This window comes from Emys orbicularis, chromosome 11 (assembly GCF_028017835.1).
Source record: "Emys orbicularis isolate rEmyOrb1 chromosome 11, rEmyOrb1.hap1, whole genome shotgun sequence".
Taxonomy (NCBI): domain Eukaryota; kingdom Metazoa; phylum Chordata; order Testudines; family Emydidae; genus Emys; species Emys orbicularis.
This window is the reverse complement of record NC_088693.1, coordinates 59,058,000-59,078,520: the sequence shown is the minus strand read 5'-3', so window position 1 is coordinate 59,078,520 and position 20,521 is coordinate 59,058,000. Positions and strand designations below refer to the sequence as shown.

At 41.6% G+C, this 20,521-nt stretch overlaps 1 protein-coding gene across 1 annotated transcript in view; it reads left to right on the top strand.

Moving 5' to 3' along the window:
* Nucleotides 1–20,521, top strand: part of MPP4 (MAGUK p55 scaffold protein 4) — a 52,753-nt gene that overhangs the window by 20,153 nt on the left and 12,079 nt on the right. The window contains exons 2-17 of the mRNA XM_065412988.1: nt 2,483–2,533; nt 3,026–3,147; nt 5,473–5,550; nt 6,176–6,256; nt 6,876–7,007; nt 7,579–7,660; nt 8,766–8,851; nt 9,996–10,067; nt 10,581–10,777; nt 11,875–11,939; nt 12,953–12,970; nt 14,631–14,669; nt 15,891–15,911; nt 17,311–17,325; nt 18,887–18,928; nt 19,740–19,910. Of these exons, the coding sequence (XP_065269060.1) occupies nt 2,483–2,533; nt 3,026–3,147; nt 5,473–5,550; nt 6,176–6,256; nt 6,876–7,007; nt 7,579–7,660; nt 8,766–8,851; nt 9,996–10,067; nt 10,581–10,777; nt 11,875–11,939; nt 12,953–12,970; nt 14,631–14,669; nt 15,891–15,911; nt 17,311–17,325; nt 18,887–18,928; nt 19,740–19,910 (1,272 nt within the window). The remainder of the gene's footprint in view (nt 1–2,482; nt 2,534–3,025; nt 3,148–5,472; nt 5,551–6,175; nt 6,257–6,875; nt 7,008–7,578; nt 7,661–8,765; nt 8,852–9,995; nt 10,068–10,580; nt 10,778–11,874; nt 11,940–12,952; nt 12,971–14,630; nt 14,670–15,890; nt 15,912–17,310; nt 17,326–18,886; nt 18,929–19,739; nt 19,911–20,521) is intronic.

The window sequence follows — 20,521 nt, the reverse complement described above, 5'->3', positions numbered from 1 at the left end:
GAATCCCACCCTAACCTTTAGCAGTCGACATGGACTCAAGCTGAGATACAAGTCCTGCCTACTTTGGTTTTCTCAGCCCATGTCTAATTTAAACTGGTTGTGATATTGTTTTGTGACATTTGAATCTGAAACACTATTTTCATCCCCAATTCTGTTTTTATTCTGCTTTTATTACAAATTGAAAGTTATTCCAACATCCTTATTCTTCGTTTCCCAGTTTGGAGTCTGTTTTGTGAAACATTGCTCCTGTGAATGATCCATTCAGAGAAACGGGGAGAATCTCCTAGAGTAAAGGTGAAGATGGAGATGCTTGCAGTACGTGGCCAGGAGACCGGTACAGCACATAACTCTTGTGTTCCTTTTTCAAAACAAGAAAGAACATGCAGATTTTCTTATCAAGTCAGCAGATATTTTAAAATATTACTGATAGTATATATGACAAATCCTGTTGCTTGGAATTTAGTCGTCTTTGTTTCTTTATGTAGTACCAGACAGGTGTGAGTCAGGCTTTACAGGCACAATTGAGGTAAGGGCCTAATTTTTTATAAGTGAGTAGTGACTTTGGGAAGCCTGCTTTTAAGTGCCTTAAAAGAGTCTGATTTTTCAGAAAGTGCTGAGCACTTTTCCTCCAAATCAGGTACCTTTTTAAAATTTCTCAAATTGTGCATCCAAAATCACTAGTGTTTCCCAATAATTTAGGTCAAAGTCCCTATCTCAAAGAGCTGACACTCTTAAGGTGCTGATCTGGCAAACAAGCATCTGAATAATTTAACTGAAGTCGGTTAATTTAAGGCTAAGCACAGGCATAAGGCTCAAGGCCTAAAGTGATAGCAAAACCAAAATGAACTGTCAATAAATGTAGAGAGGCTGTGGAAGGAGAGCAGTAAACAAAAGAAGAGATGTGGTCTTTGTCTGGTGTAGCTATCTGCAGTGGCCCAAGCTGACTGTATTGTGGCTAGGTTTGTTTGTTTTTGTTTTGTTTTTTAATATACATTTTTTGTGAGGAAGTGATCAGTCTGGTGGAAGAATTGAGGTTTTAGGAGACATTTGAATGAGAAGGAACTTGTTTGGTGCATTAGATCAGGGAGACATTTGCAAGCATAAAGGCAGCATGGAAAAAAGCACAAAAAGGGTGTAGTGTAGAGAGAGTGCAAAAGTGAGCAAGCATGGAGCACTGGGCCTGGTGCAAGACTTGAGGCCTGAACCACAGTCAGCAAAACCAGGCTAAGCTATGAACCAAAGTCAGGCCATATATTAAAGCAGGTGCTTACAAGTTCACTGTCTGCCACACGAACTTGGCAAGGGTACTGCTAGCGTTGCTAAAACACAGGCACGCCTAAGAAGTACCGGCATTGGGTATGTATGTGAACACCTTCCAAAAGATGAGCCCAGGTACATCCTGACCTAACACAAGATAAGAGGGTTTGACAGAAGTGATGAAGAGGGATGTTTTTCCCGAGACATCAGGAGCAAAGTACAAGGGGAGGTAACAAGCAGATGTCATGAAACCTGTAAGGTAGTACATAAGTTTTGTCTCAGTCGATCAACATTGGGGTACCTCGCCTTAACTCTTTGTGCAGCCGAGGGGACAGCAGAGACTCCCACAGCTGACTGAGCCACTCCTTACCACTGGGCACTCATGTGTTAGTGTACCCGTAACCACAGAGCCAGGGCGCTGGTACTGTCTTGAGGGCAATAAACCTGGCCGAGTGCCTTTGTCACCGAACTGAGCCTGTGGTCTGTCTTACGTGTAACATCAAGGTCTGCTCAGTGTGCAGGCTGCACTCTCTTCCAATGCTGATAACACCAGAGCTCCAAGAAGAGAAGCACTGAACACCTGTAACAGCTTAGCAGCCTGGACAGTGTTATTGTGGCAACAGCATTCCAGCCTTCAGTGCTTAATTTCCTTCTCTCACTCCCCTTTGTTGTTAAGAGAATCTGTTAGCCCTTGATTGGTTTTACTAGTGAGATGCTTGACTTGAGGCAGGATGGAGAAGCGTAGTCACCCTGTGAAAGCACAAAAAAGGGAGAGAGGGAATAATAGAAAGTGTTGAAAATCAGAGTGTATTTGGGAGTGAGGGAGCAGATCAAATTTATTTGGCCTCTGTCAGAAAATCATCTAGGACCAGATTTATAAAGGTATTTAGGCACTTGAAGATTCAGATAGGTGCCTAGTGGGATTTACAAAGTGTCTCAGTGAATTAGGTGCATAGGTCCTATTGGCTTTCAATGGGAGTTAGCCACCTATCCTCAGACTTTTGTATGTTAATATTGTCAGTTTTCTCATATTTCCTGGGCAGAGCATAGGACTTTAGAAGCGATCCAATACTGTTGTAAAAATCTAGTTTCCTGTTGCATATAGGCCTGATTTTGAATAATGGTCATAAACTGATAAGGGCCAAAAGTCTTATGCCTCCTTCAGATTTCAAATAGGTCTAGATTTTCATTGTGTCTGCACACTATTCCTGTTCTCTTTATGTAGGGGAAATGGTGCTGTTTCTGATAGGAATGATGCTTTCCCCATTTCCAGGAGGTAATGTACAGGATGGCTGATAGTGGTACAGATTTCTTAACTGAACTCTCAGGTCAGACTGGAATGTGCATTATTATTATATATTCCATAGCCCTTGAGATGTGATGGGCACTTTCCAATGCCGAGAGAGATTACAATCTAAAAGAAATCCCTAAAACATGGGCAAGGCAAAGTTACTACAGTACATGGATGGAATAAATGTCAACTTGGATTCAAACTTAAATAGGAGTGGGATGCCCATGGGGAATATGTTTCTCTGATCAGTGGACAATTGCTTGCCCTGCACAAATACAGCTGATAAGAAGGTATGTACCATAGAGATAACAGGGAACCTTTTCTTCTTAAGGAATTACCAGTTGGGTATCTGGGACACATTATAAGGGAATGTAAATTCAAGTGAGTTACCTTCTCAGAGCTCTGGGCCACTACTTGGCTTTTTTGATCAGCTGTTTGTGCTGAAATGCACTGCACACTCTCGTTTCTTGTGCTCAGGTTTATCTCATGTTCTGACTCTAGTGTTACAAGAATTGAGCCAGTTCTGTAAAAGAGATGTCAATGGAGTTGGAGTGTTATACGACCTGCTCAGATCTCCCTGGCTGCAAGCTCTCCTAAAGGTAAAGCCCTCTTTGTCTGCCAGGCCAGTCTTCCTTGGAGAACAATATCTCCAACTGGCATCTCCCTCACTGTGCCATGTGGAGATTGTAGGTTAATTAATCCAGATACTTCAGATTAAGGTGGAAAATCCCAGTGTACCTGGCTAATTGGGTAATACCATGCAATCACAGGGAGATTTAAGATTGGCTGCAGGTGGTGATCTGTACCCCAGTTGTAAAATGGGTGTGATATCCTGTTTTGTATGAATGAAAAGTGCTATACAAGTGTAAAATATTTACTATTGATTGCATTGGTGTGACGTATAATCAAGGGCTGTATGTTAGCATCAGACTGAACTGGGAAGGAAATTTTTCCTGTTAGACAAAACAGTTCAAAAAACTAAGTTAAACATTTTAGCAGGAAAGGAATTTTTAAAAGTCTGTAAACAGGTCCAATGTTAATAAAACAAAAATAAAAAAAAAACCCTTCTAGGTCAGCGGTCACCAACCGGTCGGTCATGATCGACTGGTCGATCCTAGAGGATCTCCCAGTCAATCGCGATCTCCGGCGGCGCAGCGTGGCTGCCACTAAGGCAGACTCCCTATCCCAGCCCCATGCTGCTCTCAGAAGCGGCCAGCGCGGCTCCGCGGGTGGGGGCGGGGCGGGGATCTCCCTCTGCATGCTGCTCCTGCCTGCAAGCACCACCCCCGCAGCTTCCATTGGCCGGGAGAGCTGCAAGGGAGGTGCTTGCAGAGAGGGGCAGCGCATGGAGCCACGTCCCCCCGCGGGGCGTGTTGGCCCCTTCTGGGAGCAGTGTGGAGCCAGGGTAGGCAGGGAGCATGCCTTAGCCTCGCTGCACCCACCACTGTAAGTGCTGCGCCGCCGGATGTAAGTGCTGCCTGGCAGAAGGCTGCACCCAGCCCTGAGCCCCCTCCCAGACCCAGCACCCCATACCCCCTCCTGCACCTCAAGTCCCAGTCTGAGTCCCCTCCCAGAGCCCACACCAAGCCCCCTCCTGCAGCCCAGCCCATAGCTCCCTCCCGGAGCCAGCACCCTGTATCCCCTCCTGCACCTCAACACTCTGCCCTAGCCTGGAACCCCCCTGCTGCACCCCAACTCCCTCCCAGAGCCCGCACCCTGCACCCCCTCTGCACCCCAACACCCCAGTCCAGAGCCCCCTCCTGCACCCAAACTCCCTCCTAGAGCTTGCACTCCTCACCCCCTCCTGCAGCCCAACCCCCTGCTCCAGGCTCAGCCCGGAGCTTCCTCTCACACGGCAAACCCCTCAGCCCCAGCCCAGAGCCTGCACCCCCTCCCGAACCCCAACCCGCTACCCCAGCCCGGTGAAAGTGAGTGAGGGTGGAGGAGAATGAGCGGGGGCTGGGGGAGATGGAGTGAGCCGGGCAGGGCTTTGGGGAAGGGGCGGGGTAGATCCTGGGTTGCCCTTAGATTAAAAAAGTGATCTTGGGTGTAAAAAGGTTGTAGACCACTGTTCTAGGTGAATACAAATTTCCTTGAAGTCAGTCTTTAAATTTGGTGATTTACTTTAGCTTTGCTATTTTAGTAAGGATTACAGTGGAAACAGTGGAATCTCTGAGGATTGCCATACTGGATTAGAGCATTGGTCCAGTGAGCCTGTTATCTCGCCTTTGACAGTGACCTATTACAGATACTTCAGATTAAGGTGGAAAATCCCAGTGTACCTGGCTAATTGGGTAGTACTATGCAATGTCAGAGATTTAAAATTGGCCTCAGCTGGCAATCTGTAGTTCGGTCCTGAATCAGAAGGACTAATAGCCTTAATCATCAAGGCCAAGATTTTCTCATGGATATTTTCAGTAAAAGTCACAGACAGGTCATGGGCAAAAAAGAAAAAATCATGGAAGCCGTGACCTGTCGGTGACTTTTACTAAAAATATATCTGACAAAATGGAGATCTGCCAGTCCCCACACTGGCTGAAGCGGGGCAGCTGCGTAGGGGCTAGGAGCCGCCCGCAGCACGGGTGGCTCGGGGATTCCCCTGCCAGCGGCTGTGGGCTCAGGGAGCCGCCAGAGGTGCCGGAGGGACCCTGCAGCTCCCTGCCCCCGCTGGTGGTGGGGACCCGGCAGCTCCTGAGCACCGCAGGCTGAAGTCACGGAGGTTGCTGGAAGTCATGGATTCCGTGGCCTCCGTGACTAAATCGTAACCTTATTTATGATTTTTATTCTAGCTAGTCCTAGAAAATCCTTACGGGTGTGGCATTGCTGTATGTGTGTATGTTTCCATATGAATGGATCACACCATGGGTGTGCATCCATTGAGTAGTATTGAATTGTGCCCTTATCTTGATCATTTCACCCTATAGGTTTATGAATGCCTCCATCAATCTATCAGAAAAAAACCAGTCCCAGTCACACCCCAAGCGCGTGCACTATCTCGTGAGGTGAGATTCTATAAGAGACTATATTCCCTTTTTTTTTTTTTTTTAAACCGAACCCTAATCTGTTAACTTGATTGCACATAATAATATTCTGCATATCTGTGGCGCAGCCTGTCCAAGGATCTGAGTGCACATCACAAGCATTAATTAGTTTAGCCTCGCTCCCTTGTGAGACAAGTAGTTAATCATCTCCATTGTACAGATAGGGGATCAAAGACACATAGAAGGTGTGGAATTCCCAGAATCACATAGTCTGTGGCAGAGTGACTACAAGTCCTGTGCATTAACTGCTAGATCATCCCTCCTCCCCAATTCACAACCTGCCTTGTCATAAAAGCTGACCATAAAGGAGCCTGGCTCAAATCTATGAATTTTATAAGGTTTCTGATAGGATGATTTTAATAAGTTCAGGACAGAATTAGCTGGAAGCTTAATGGTTCATGCTAGAAACTTATACTGGTGATGAAATCTAGTTGTAGGATTGGAGAAGGGAATTCACTTAGTCTCATAGCATGGAGTTAAAGAAAAAGTCTGTTACATTACCAAATAAAGTTCACCAAATAAAGTTTACTACAGTATTTAAAATAGGAATTCCTGATGGATCCAGTTCCCACTCTCTCATCACCAGGTGGTGGAGTTGTTGCGTGGAGTCCCTCAATCCACAGAGATCAGAGAGCTGAGACGACTTCTGCGAAATCCAAACTTGAAGGCAAGTGCTGGCCATTGAAAGGGGAGAGGAAACATCTCTCACTGAAATGACTGCAGTATGGGGGGTATGAACTTTGCAGCTGCCTGCAGAAGACAGCAAAGAAGGCAATAGAGACTTGGATTAGTTATGGCAAGAAGAAATTAGTGGACAATGGTATCTGTGAATTTGCAAGTGTGGGATTCTTTTCCCCACCTCTGAAGTCTTTGTCTCATCCCCTACCTCATGAAAGAATTAAATATCTACAGTATGCACAACAGACTGATGGTTACTGCTGTTTTTAATATCTATGCTTTTGAGAGATCTATTTAAAAAAATTCTTAGAGACATGGGGCAGGTATTTTACATGAACAAACTTGTTTTGTCTTAAAAACTATTACAAAGCTTATGTGCTTGTGCTATATCACTAAACAAGGACACCGCTTTCCTAAGATTAAATTCCAAGAAATCAGGAAAATGTCCAGTGATTGAATTTTTCAGTGGAAAGAGCAATGATGTCACCCACTGCTGTGTGGGTCTGTATTCATGTAAGAATTCAATCTCCTGTTTCTGACTCCTGGACAGCCCCAGTCAAAGCTATTTCTTGGGATGACCTTCGCTTGCTTCTTTCTTCTTGTCACAGGCCTTACTATCAGCTCATGATACTGTGGCCCAGAAAGATTTTGAACCAATCCTTCCCCCTCTACCAGATAACATCCCTGAAAATGAAGAAGCCATGAGGATTGTCTGCTTAGTGAAAAACAAGCAGCCCCTGGTAAGGAAGCTTTCTGATGTTTTGATGATTTGAACTTGTGCAATAGATGTAATAAAGTGTTTTGTATAAATGGGTTATTTATATGCAATGCTATAGACATTTTGTTAATTCTATTCTCTTTTAAATTGACAAAGACTCATCTTGAACAAATAAAGTGCCTCCTTGGCAAATGGAGTGGGAAGGAGGAAAAAAACTAACATAATTTCTTGGAAGTCATTTGCCCTTGTTGTTTGCCCTTTTATGTTGTACTATTTTTGTGATAAATACAGGGATTAGCACTGGAAAATCATAGCATTAGAGATGGCAAAGATGTATTACAGTAGGCCCTATGTACAATTTTATAGAATGTGAGAGTCGGAAACTGGGCTGTATAATGACCATTTTGTTCATGGCCCTTAAGAGACTAGGTTTACACATCTTTTAATGTATTGTGCACTGTACTTACGGGTCCTGCAATACTGTGCAGCTTGAAGGGGAAAGGGAATCTTTTTCAGTAATCTCCAGTCATTAAGGAGATCAGATTTGCAGTTTGAAAAGAATCTAAAGATATTTATTCTTTTTATTTTGCCAGGGTGCCACCATTAAACGCCATGAGATAACGGGTGATATTGTGGTTGCCAGGGTGATCCATGGTGGGCTAGCAGACAGAAGTGGTAAGTGTCATTTGAAACACACAGCAGGGAAAAAATAGACTTTTTTTTCCTGCAACTGTAAATTCTCTCCTATTAGAACTTTTAGGCACCTTGTACAGTACCATATAAATAGTAATAATTGTCTCACACTGAAGTATTTCTGACTTTTTTTTTTTTTTATTTCTTCATGACTCTCTCATTCCGGGGTAAATGTGTTGCATTCAAAAAAGGTGAGACAGAAAGCCAATGTCAAACACAATCTTACAGTATTTACATTCAACATCAACACCTGGATAAATCTGGCATGAGTTAAGCAGTAATACAAAACAGTGCCACCTGGTATGAACACCAGCACACTGAATTTCATAGAATGTGGATAACTTGCTTGGGCTCTAGTCCCTCCACCATAAAATAGTTCCCATTAGTGTATCATGGCCTCTGTCTGGAGGATAAGTTTACCAAAGTTGTATACAGCAGCTGAATGAGATCCTGTTAGGATTAATTAAGATACACAAGATAACCTATTTAACTGAGTTGAAGGGGAAGATGCAACTACCACTTGTGGTTTGCATGATAGATCATGTGTTTCTTGCTTATCTTTAGTACACTTACTTCTGTAGTAACTAGAGATGAGCCCAAACACCAGATCATATTCCCCCACCACCATTACTTCCTCTGAACCATGAAGGGTTTCAGATCTAGATCTGAACATTGTAACTTAGCCTTTTACTATAATGGTCAGAACCAGAACTCTGAATCTGAACACGTCAGTTTTGGGGGAACTCTAGTTTGGATAAGAATACTTAACGCTCCTCGAGTCCTTTTCATCATCACTAGATCTCAAAGTGCTTTACAAAAAAAGGGGAAGAATTAATACACCTATTCTACAGATAGAGAAACTGAGGCTCAGAGAAGTCAAGTCAATTGCTTGAGATTGCACAATGAAGCCTATAACAGCACAATACTACTTCAGATCTGAAATTCCTGACTCGGGTCCGAATCTAGGATAGGGGCATTTCTTATTTCAGGGCTGTTCTCCGGTCTTCTGTTGCATCTCTGAACTTTTTCAGATTCACATCTTCTCTATAATAAGTGTGTCTTCTTTCCTGTACCTTTTTTATTCTAGGATTGTTGTATGCCGGAGACAAGCTGGTAGAGGTGAATGGAGTTTCAGTGGAGGGACTAGAGCCAGAGCAAGTTATCCACATTCTGGTATGAAATGCACTTTACATTTTTTTTTTTTTTAATTTCTTTGTAGTTCTTTGTAAAAAGAGCAGCCTAAATTCTCAATGTAAATTTCTAGAGGAAGGAAGACCTACACACAAGCAATAATTTTACATGTAATGTACTATTTTGTCTGTTTCTTCATTGTGGGTGAAGTTCATCCTGTGCAGTGAGCCAGCACATGGCCTATGTGCTATTTAAGCCCTCTAAGTAGAGCCTAAGTGGTACATAAACACTGTTGTGGACCTCTGTATAGGGGTGCATTCTACCCTTTGCCTTTTGAACTAGGGGTCCTTTGGGACCAGTAGAACCTCACTAATTCTCTCTATCTAAAATCAATAATTCTGCCAATCTCACTTCATTTCTCTGCAAAGGATTAGTTGCAGAATGCTGTCATAAGGTGTCACGTTCCTAAGCCTTCATTCATTTTACAAAATGCATTAACTTCTATATTACCAAGTACTGTCATAAATAATTTAAATTAAAATAATCTTCGTTAAAATTAGCAAACAAAGATCACTCCGTGATGCACTATCCCTGATGTTTGTTAGCTTGCTCACCAGGTCACAATATTTAGTATTCTCCATTGGCTCTCTAGTTGTTAGTGCCAATCAGTGAGGTTCCTCTCTGTTTGGTTAGTGTCTGTTCTTTTATTTGTTTCTCTCTCGTGATTTCTCTGTTTGCACCTATCTTTGGATGCATAACGTACCATTAGAAATACAAACTTCACCATAACACAAAATCTACAAATCTTGAAAACATGCTTTTCTAGCCCAGCCCTATATAGTTAATTTAAATTAGACTCCAGAACTAAAATTAATTGTGAATTGATACTGAAAATATGTAGGTTTTTAACAAGACATATATTTAAGGGAATTAGAAATCTTAGCAAGGTTCTAAAGTTTCCCACACAGGAATTAAATCAATCTTTCTTTTAAAGATCTTTGTTTTAACAATGATTCTGTATATGACATTCTGCTGAGCTAAGCAATTTCCATTCTTATAATAAGGATATTTATAATGGGCTTTTGGAGCCATCATTCGTCTTGGACTGATGAAACTTAAAATGCTTTCAGTGTGTTACCAGTAGCAAATATATTTTGACTTTTTTTTTTCTTCTGAAATCTTTTAGTCTCTGTCCCAGGGAACAATTATGTTCAAACTGATTCCAGTTTCTGAACGGCCAGTCAGCCACCAAACAACAGTAAGAGATTCATTTATTTTTTCTTCCAGATTATTATTGTTACTGCAGACAGTTAATCCAATAATGTCTAATGGGCAGTCTGCACTGTGTGATACATAAGGGTAAGGTTGTTTAGAAGCATTTATTGCCAGCCCAGCTCACAGAAATCTCTAATAACATGTCTTGCCTAGACACACATGTCTCCACTGAAATTAATAGTTTGCTGTAGGTAATGTAATGAAACGTAGCAAGCTGTGATAAAGCTAAAGGTAGTGAAGGCATCTCTGGAGTGATCCAGAAGGAGAAGGTCAAATTGTTCACAGTAGAATAGGTGACTACGTTTTTCTTGATCAGGAAAATACCGGTAGTTGGATTTTGGACCTGGTGCTCTTCCCAGTGAAGTCAATGGCAAAACTTTTGTTGACTTCATCTGAAGTCAGATCAGGCCCTTAGTTTGTAAATATTCATACACACTGTTACTGTATCTGTTCTGAAGAAGCTCCCCTTCACTCATGTCTGTGTGTTCTGTATCAGCTCTACGTGCGAGCAATGGCAGATTACTGGCCCCTGCAGGACCCTGCCATACCTTGTGCTGATGCAGGCTTGCCCTTTAAAAAGGGTGAAATCCTTCAGATTGTTGACCAGAATGATGTCCTCTGGTGGCAGGCAAGGCAAGTCTCAGACCTGAGTGCCTGTGCTGGGCTGATACCATCAAACCATCTTCTGAAGAGGTAAGAAAATGTAGGGTTTCTGAACTCAAACAAGAGAATGAGCCAGTTACCTTGGGTTTCATGATCTGAACTTAGCAATTATAGAACAGATTGATTCAGGCAATAAAGATGCACTGATGCCTGCAGACAGTGTGAGCCTTCTGTATGTGTCTTCTCCTGTTTTAATAGTACTATGGACATTTGTGTGAAAACAGGATTTTTTTCACCTTAAGTCTGATTGTAAGTAATTCAGGGCAGAGGCATCGTCTTTATATTAGTGTGTAAAGCCCCTAACAGTACATAAACTAAGATAAATAGCTTCAGACAAAGATTTAAGGACCTTGGTTTCTCAGTACTGTCCTTCGTGATACAAAAAATATAAAGAGAAAAATCAGAATTTGTTAGAGGCATAATTATTTCAAAAAATCACTACAGTATTTTAAAGGTGTGTCTGAGGCATGTGTAGCTTTGTGTTTTTCATACTCAAAGCAGAGCTGAAAGTGTTTTTTTTTTTTTTTTTTTTAAATGAAACAGAAAACTACCTCCCTGTTTTCTGCATATAGTCCGTTTATATTTAGAAAGGACCCTTTTACACAAAGCTGCCTAGTTTATACAGCTTCTGTAGCATGGTTCTATAACCATGTTGTACTATCCAGGGTACAAACAAAAAAAGCATAGGATGCCCCTAATTGTGCCAGACAACTAAGATAAGCTTAGAGTTGTAACACACGCAGGCCCAGAGGGAGTTGTAATTGGGCTCTCTCTGACACAGAGTCTTAATACAGCACACTTCCCACTTCCAACCATGTGTACCACAATACAGTTAATACTGCTCTCCTCCATTATGTGCATTAATTGGGGCAATACTTTCAGGCCAATGATGTCGAATATTGGCATTCAGATAGGTATGGTAGGACACTGGCTTCCCTCCAACAGTTGCAGGTGGAGTAGAACACTAGCTATGCTTCCACTCTTGGTGGTTGGTAATGGTGTTTATCCTTCAGGTAGCTCTGAGCACTCATGTCATTTTGTGTGCAGGTGATAGAATGGAGCATCTAAGTAGGAAGTAATGCAATGCTGAATTGATTTCTTATTGTGATGGATTCCTTTCTGTTCAGGAAGCAGCGAGAATTCTGGTGGTCTCAGCCCTTCCAGCCCCATGTCTGTCTCAAATCAACAATATGTGAGTGCAAAATTCTCCAGCTGCCAGTGAGAGCGGGGAGGGAGAAGTCTGTTTTTTGTTTCTTACATCCAGTAATACAGAAATAAACTCATTTGATCATGTTTAATATACCAAGAATCATTCATTGCATATTGTGACCTCAGAAATGCATTTAGAATCCCCACTGAAATCTGTGGGTGTAGCAGGTGTATCTGAATTCGGCACTTAACCTGTTTTGGATTCTAAGGATCATGATTATCAGAATACAGTATATTTAGGATCTAATCCTGTAAAGTGCTGAGCGCCTTGAATTCCCAGCTGAGAGTACTCAACACCATCCAGGACTGAGCCTTGTATGTAGGCTATTCGTAGCAAGAAATCTCTACTGTTTGTGCCCTCCTGAAGCACTTATTAGACAAGTTTATTGTAGATTCTCCTGGAAGGGAGACTAAGGCATAGCTAGTAGTTCTGTACCAGAAAATACCCTGCAATGTGTCATGTATAGCATTTCAGTTACTGAAATCATACCATTTCATTTTTCATTCTTTCCTTTAAGAATAAATGTGATAGTTTTAAACTGTATTTCTCTTATTAAAGCTGTCTTTTTCCTCATATGAATGCTTGTTCATTGCCATTTAGTTGACTTCTGGGCCTAGTGTCTAAGATGACATGGAAAAATAGATATAACCAATTGACTTTGTGGTTTATTTGTAAAGTAAGAAGCCAGAAGTGTACCTCCCACCTAAACTATCCTTTTATTGGCTCTAAATGCAATAATTTCCCAGCCAGGAAATACATTTTCTCCTGCTTCCCCTTTCCCTCTCCCACAGCTTCTGTTTTTCTGTGGTCTGCATTATTACTTGCTAATACTTTTTATGACCCATGAGGTAGATTTCCAGTTAAGTCAATGCTCTGTATTTTCATCTTTCAAGAGTCTTTCTGATGCAGTTAATTTTACTTGGTAACTGTAGCACTGGCAATCTCTTTAGTTGTGTATTTATTTTTAACTGCTTCAATGGATTTGCCGTGGACAGTGAGTACTGTGGAAGAAGGTAAGAGATGATGCCTGGATTACATCACATTGGAATACCTCACATCTGCTTGCAAGTCCAGCATTAGCTGATCTCTAAATGTACAAGATACTATCTTGTTTACAAAAACTTTAAAAATGACTAGATGCTATACTTGTACTTACAAGGATACATGTCAGGATTGGTTGGGGCAGTTTTCCTTTTACATCTCTCTGCCCAGGCTATCTGCATTGTGTGTAAATAGGGTGACTAAAGAAATGCTTCATTGTGGTTGGTTCACTTAAAAATACCCATAGCTCAGCAGTCATGTGTCTGATCAGATGTTTGAACTGGAAAACCCGGAGCTTGTGTTGCATGGAGAGGGAATGGGAGAGTTTTGGTGATCAGTCAGGAAGGTGCACCAGGCTGCTTGGAAGAAGAAAAGGTGCCTTCTCGTTCTCTTGTTTCTGCAGCAACCCACCAACGCTAGGAGCAGCTGTGAAGCATATATTAAACAAAAAAAAAAAGGGGGGGGGGGAGATGGGGAGTAGGGCATTTTGCCTCCCTACTACAAGATGTTGGGCCTGAAGTAGGAATTATTGGGTGAGATCCTATTAATTGCGTTATGCAGCAGGTCAGATTAGATGATCACTTTGGTCCCTTCTGGCTTTAAAATCCTATGAGTCTACTTTTGAGGGCAGTGCATAACGAGGGAGGGTGACAACAGGTGGCCTGGTGGAGGACAGTCCCTGAAGTTTGTACCAGGAACATAGCCCGCCTGCTGTCATGTTCTCCCAGCTGGGTAGCTGCCCCTTCGTGGATCCAGTCTGCAGAGATATACAAACACTAGGACAAAACTGTGTGTTTTGAGCACATCAGACTCTGAAAACCAGGATATTCACCCTATTCTTGTATGGACCTCTAAGTAGAGATGTAAAATGTTAACCAGCTAACCGGTAAGCATTAGTCTTACTGGTTAACCCACCTGAACCGTTAACTCCGGGGCCGGAGCAGCCCCAGCGGCCCCGCGCCGGCCGGCCCTTTAATCAGTTAATCATTGAAACTAAATATTTTTTAATAGTTTAAACGGTTAACTTTTAAAATGGTATTTATATCCCTACCTCTAAGAGCTGACCAGTGTGGTGTGTGCAATGGAGGGAGCAAACTGATAAGGAAATGGATTTCCGTTTCAAGCTTCCAAGCAATTACTAAAACAGAAGAGAGATGTTTAAAAAGCTTTATTTTTCCAATTTTAATTTTAAAAATTGTCAGTGTACATAGCATTCTAGAAAAACACACACATACAAAATATGCAAAGGGTATTGGGGGGAAATGATGTTCTGATGATAGTCATGCTGATCCTTCTCAAATAGATCATCTGAAATACAAACACTGCATCAGTTCAAATTAAACTCCTTTCTTGTTTCAACTGGACAATTCAAATCAGGCGTGTTTACCTCCCAGCTGGGAACCCTTTTGAGCATTGGTATAAGAAGCATCTTTCCTCTGCCTATTGAAAGAAAGGTATTAGTACTTTAGAGCAAGGCGCTATTGAAATACTGAAAATGTTTTAACCCAATTTGAGCTTCAGGGGGGATTAGTTTTATTCTGATGTTGAAGTCTTGAATTTGGTGAGGTTTTTTTTCAATGCTTTTGGAGATCATTTGATTTCCTTTCTCTTTTTGTCTGTTATAACCTGCAGAGGACGACATGCAGATTGATGAGAAGTGTGTAGAAACAGGTAACTGACTTCATTTAAGGAGATTCGTCTGTGTTTGCGGCAATATACCAGCTACACACAGACCACTAGTGTTTCTTGAATAAAATGGAACATCCTTATAGTGAGCTCATATATAAAGAAGTTCTATTTATAGTGAAGTAGTGTGAAAGCCCCAGACCATTTCAAAGCACTGCGGATGAACAGATAGTGCAGATGTTCTGTTAAAATGAATGGCTGTTCTAAATACATACAACTCAATTTGAGATCCAGTGCATTTACAATGCAGATTATAGACTCAGTGGGCCAAATTCAGAGCTGGTGTAAAGGGGTGCAACATAGTTGGTCTCAATTTGGCTCATTAAACCTATAATAATAATAAGTTACTGTGGTTTTAAAGACCCTCTGGAACTCATTGCCACACGTTTTCATTGAGGCAGAAAGCTTAGCTGGATTCAAACACAGATTGGATGTTTATATATTGATAACAAGACTATGCAGAGTTATACTAATACAGATTATAAAAACAAGAATTTCGGAAAGGATAATAAACCCTTTTGCTTCAAAGCACAAATCAAACTCTTACTAATGAGGTTAAACAGAAAGATTTCTTGGAGGCAGGCTATTCCATAACAGGATTCCTTGCACTAGCCTCCGAAGCAACAGGCAAAGGCCACTCTTGCAGACATGATACTGGATTAGATGGACTGCAGGTCTGATCCAGTATGGCAATTCCTATGTTCCTATATTGCAGGATCTGTTTTCCACTGTGTTCTATTTCTCAATGCAAGTCAATAAGGAGTTTGAATTAGGGATGATGTTCATATCAGAGCTTTCATATATACTGTGTTTGATTTCTGGAACATTAACCTTCTGAATGGGATTGCATGAAATACAAGGAGCTGGACGTGCTTCACTGATGGTAAAAAATGAGGAAAAAAATAAAACCCCCGAATCCAAACGTCTTCAAACTCTGGTGGACATTTGGATTCCAATTCTCACTTTTCAGCAACTTTGACAGAAGTTTGGCTCCAGATTCTCACTTGGCAGCTCGAGATCATTTCTAATTGAACTAAAAGAAAGCAGTGGAAGTATGTTTGGGAAGTTGGCAGGAGTCTGAGAGCCTTAGGTGGTCCTTACAGTATTGGAAGGGAAATAATTTCTGATGTGATAAAATTATTTTAAGCAGAAATAGTATTGAAACTAAATGTATTTGCTGTTTTTGCTATCTGGGTGACGTAAAAGATGAAGAAACATTTGAGTCTGGTAAGTCGAATTCTTCCTGCCTAATTCCAGTTCTGTCTCATCCTCTAAGACTCACAGACATGTAAGAGGTATCCAACAAAAACCAAACCAAACCAAAAAGCAATTAGATTAAAGTGCAATTCTTTCTTGAAAAGTGACTCTCTAAAATAATTACTATTTACTCAGTAGAACTGCTCTCTGTGTTTATCCAGAGCCATATCTGGGTGACTTCAGTGACTAAAATAAATGTTTACTGCTGTTTCTTCCTGTTAGCCCTGCAGAGCCCATGTACAGAAGGAAAAGTGAGCTCAATTCTATTCCTTCTTGTGCAGCAATGACAGTCATGTTTATTAAGCTCTAATCCATTACACGTGTGCAAACCCAAGGTGTCAGAGGGGATAACTGGAAGATAATGGGATTTCTCAAGTACAACTGAGACCCTAATTTAGTCCACGGTATCTTTATTACTGTGGATGAAGAAGAATGAAGAACCTGTTTGACTGTTAAATCCTAGTCTGCGTTTTCAGGGCAGGCATAGAAACAAATATATTTATTATTGTAAACTGAGCACCTCAGATATAAAATCATGAGACACAATCATGGAACCTCAGGATGTAATTTTTACAGACACTTTTCAGAATACAATCACACTTTGAAAGCCCTGCCATACATGTTCAACTGTGTATCTGAAGCTCTACAAAACTTGGTCTTTTAGAACAAATTAGATCCCACATCATTTCTAAATTTCTCCGTTCAAATAATTTCCTTTCTTATTTTGGTTAAATTACTTGCCCTCTTCTTTTTCCTGCTGTGCTGTTGCTGCTGTATAAGAGTACCAAGGATCTGAATGTGGGCTCTTCCCCATCCGCTTAACTCCAACTCACAGAGGCTTCATTCTTCTCCGCTTTTGAGGGCAGTGCTTGAGGCTTACAAAACAGAATAAGGGAGTTTGTGAGGCAGTCACTTGCATCTTTATTCAGGGCCACTAATGCCCTTTTCCCTGCAATAGTTGCGTTCTTAGGGAATTAGTTCAGATCCTGCTCATTATCTGTCTCACCTCTTTTCTGTTTCTAGGCAGCCAGGGGAAAAAGTCCAAAGATCACTCCCAGCTCAGGCTTCCACTCTACCTTGACAACTGAGGTTGTACTTTCCAAGTAAACTGTTGGAGAGTGGCCAGAGCCAAACTCTGTAGCTGAGCACCCTCTTGTTTAGGGAGGTAGGATTCAGACCCAAGTTTTGTGGTTTGTCTGGCACATGCTTATTTTAATTTTAAACCAGCATTGTGTGTTTCATAGTTTGCACTCAAGTTGAAGCACATATGAATTGGTCCAGTTTTGCCCACTTAGGCTTGAACTTGGTCTCCTCGGAGCCCTAATTTTTCATCTCTCTCTTTTTTGTACATACTTATCCAAATCTCCAGAGGAGCTTAAAGAAGGTAACTTTAAACTTTTGTCTCCTATGGATTTTCAACGGCAATCTGCTAAAGCCAGAAAAATACTACAAACAATAGCTCAGTTACTTTCAGGAATTAGGCCCATTACAGTACATAGTTGTTGAATTTGCTTGTTAGCTCTGGGTGGAGAGGTCAGGTCAGGCAGAGGAACAAATCGCTCAGGAGGAAATGACCATGGAAAGTGTGGTAGGCAGATTGCAATGCAATTTTACTTTACTCTGATCCAGAAATCTGTCATCTTTGCTAACGAGGTGATTTATTATCGCTGTATACCTTCGCCTGAATGTCTTCAGAGCATGCTCCACAACCCATTATTTGTCAGAGACTTCTCACTATAACCAAAGATGAGGTGTTATTAGTGTACATCCACTGGTGTACACAGGCAGGAAGCAAAGCTTCTAAGAACCTGGGAGAAGTGAAGAGTAGAATCTATTATCAAGTCCACTATGGACAATACCATGTGACTCGGTTACTCTTTTGGCACTTAGTTGTTCATGAGGCACCCATCAGTGTAGTATCTAATTTTAAAAGGTAATCCCATAGCATGCCTGGTGCTTTCCAAGTGAATGTAAAGACAATGTCTCTGCTCTGGAACAACTTCCATATAAAGTTAGACAAAAGAGACCAAGAAAAGACAGCAGACAGAGGAGATGTAGGGAGAATAAAGCTGAATAACAGGAAAGAAGATACAGCTTAGCTTGGGCAGGAGGGAGGGGAGGGGAGGCACAGTTTCCCATGGGAAATGAGTTCTGAACACAGCTGTCAAAATAGATTTCTTGCTAGTTATTTTTAACTTTCTTCATCTTGTTTGTTATAAGGTTTGGAAATGTTTTATTAGAGAAGAGTTGTATGAGATTTGTGGGGAATTAGAATTCAGGGGCTTTGCAGGAGAAGGGAGTTTTAAGGAGGGAATGTGTGCACTGTTCAGGAAAGCTGTTCCAAGCACACAGCACAGCATGGGAGAAGGTTTGAAAATGAGAGCAGGAGAAGGAAATGAAGGAGATTGGTTAGGCAGGTGATTTGGGCAGTGGGGAGGTATCAAAGTGCCTTTGGGTGTGGAATCTAAGGCAGAGATGTAGGCAGATGAAATTTTTACAATTGTTCTGGGATTTTTTTAGGTTTACTGATACTTTGAGCTCCCAGATTCTTGATTATTTTAATATTGCCGGCTAGATTCCACCTGAAGAACTTTAATTGCACACTGCTCTTCTACATTATGAATATTTAAAAACTGTGTGTGGCACTTTAGCTGTTCTTTTTCAAAGTTAATAAAGTGTGGCCACTTAAACTCTTATTTAGACTTACTAGTGGGTGATGAGCTTAAATTTCACTTTCATAGAAATGTCAGTGACTTGGTTTAAATCTTTGATATTATACAGTACTTTAGTAAACTGGTCTCTGTACTTCATGACCTTATTTCAGTGACATTATCATTAACTTAAATATTTCCAATTCTGTGATATGAAAGATTAGGGGAAATTCAATTGACTGTTCAGTATTCACCCTCCTTTCTCCTTCCCGCTTGTTTGTTCTTCATGCCCAGAAGAGGAGGAATTCAGTGGTTCTGGCCAACGGGTCTTTATTGGTATGTGGTGATTAGTGATAGGCAAAAGGTTTGATTTAGACTGGATGCTTGTCTGAAGCTAAATCCAGTGTGTGTGGTTTTTCTCCGAAGCGTTCCTTTCCCGTGCCTCTGAAGATCCCTGACCCTATCTGTGTTCACTCTGCATTTCTAGAACCCAGTAAGCCACCCTTCCCTTTCAGCTCCTTGCTTGTTGATTCTTTTCCAATAAGCCCACCTCCCCAGTAGGTTGCCAGCACCTGCATAACTTTGCTGCACTAGGCTTCTGGTCCTTCTGATCGCCCCCTTAAATCTCATGCTGTGGTGTGAACGGCTTCTGGGGCTTTCCCAAGCTGTACAGTGCAGACCATGTGAGGTTTCCAATGCTGGGGATGAGGCCAAGCAGCAAGTCTGGTAAGTGAACTACAGAACTCTTATGAATTGAGCTGAAAAAAAGGTTGAATTCAGTTGAGAAGTTGGATGAATTTTTGGAGCAGTTAAATGTTCCAGAGCAAGTCACCCGTTCCTAATGATGATATAGATGGCTGGAAATCTCCCTCTGGTTTGTTTTGCAGACTTGTTTCTGGGGGTCTAATTCTGGACAAAGTTAGAGTGACTTTCAATACTTGTGCTTCTATTTTGAAAATCCAAGCTGCTTTCAGAGTCACCACCAAACTGTTGTATCAAGAACTATAAATAATTTTCTACCTTAAGAAAAGCTACAACTCCAGTATGTTCTTGGTAGTCTAGTTGGAGATCATTCAGATAGTGGAACTAGTTATCACCTGCACCCACTGCTTGGCTTTCAATATTAGTTACTTTCTGCCCTTCCCAGCTGGTTTCCGTAGAAGCATGCGTCTGTGCCGCAGGAAATCCCAGAACAGCCAGCAGCCCTGTTACGCACGGTGTCCCAGCAGCTGTTACAGCGCAGCAGCAGCCCCTTATGAGGAGGTGGTGAGATACCAGCGACATCCCACAGATCGAAACCGACTAATTGTGCTAGTGGGTATGTTGCAGCAACTGACAGGAGCATGCCCCCAGACAGGGATGCACCTACTCATGCAAATCATACAAGCTCTAGTAAATACAGAGGGAAGTGTCCTTACTGCTCAAGCTCTTGTGGAATGAGAAATTCAATAAAAGCCCGATCCAGTGGGAGTCCTCCCATTGACTGCAGTGGGCAGTGACTTGGGCCCCAACAGGTAGTTCTTGAAGGGACCCAAAGTTTGACCTACCTTTTATTTTTTCCAAACACCAGTTTTATAAAGTCTATGTGATTTCTGTTGTTCCAAAACATTTCCTTCAATGCTTTAAAAGTTTCAGCAATGCAATACAATCAGACAACCCTACAGTAACAAATATTGGATGAAAATGCATTTCATCATGAAAACAGAGTCCAGTTTAACTTCTGTGGAGTTATGTAAATAGCAATGATAAAACATTTATAAATCCTTTGTGACCAATACTTTGAAGTGATCCTTTTATAGGACTATGGTTAAAAACAAACCGAAACAGCAATGGAGGGAGGGATATTAAAAACCCAGCCTGGAAAACTTCAGCCTTACGCTGTTGGGAAAGCTAGGAGGATATCAATGTGGATATTGGCAGGTGGAGTGG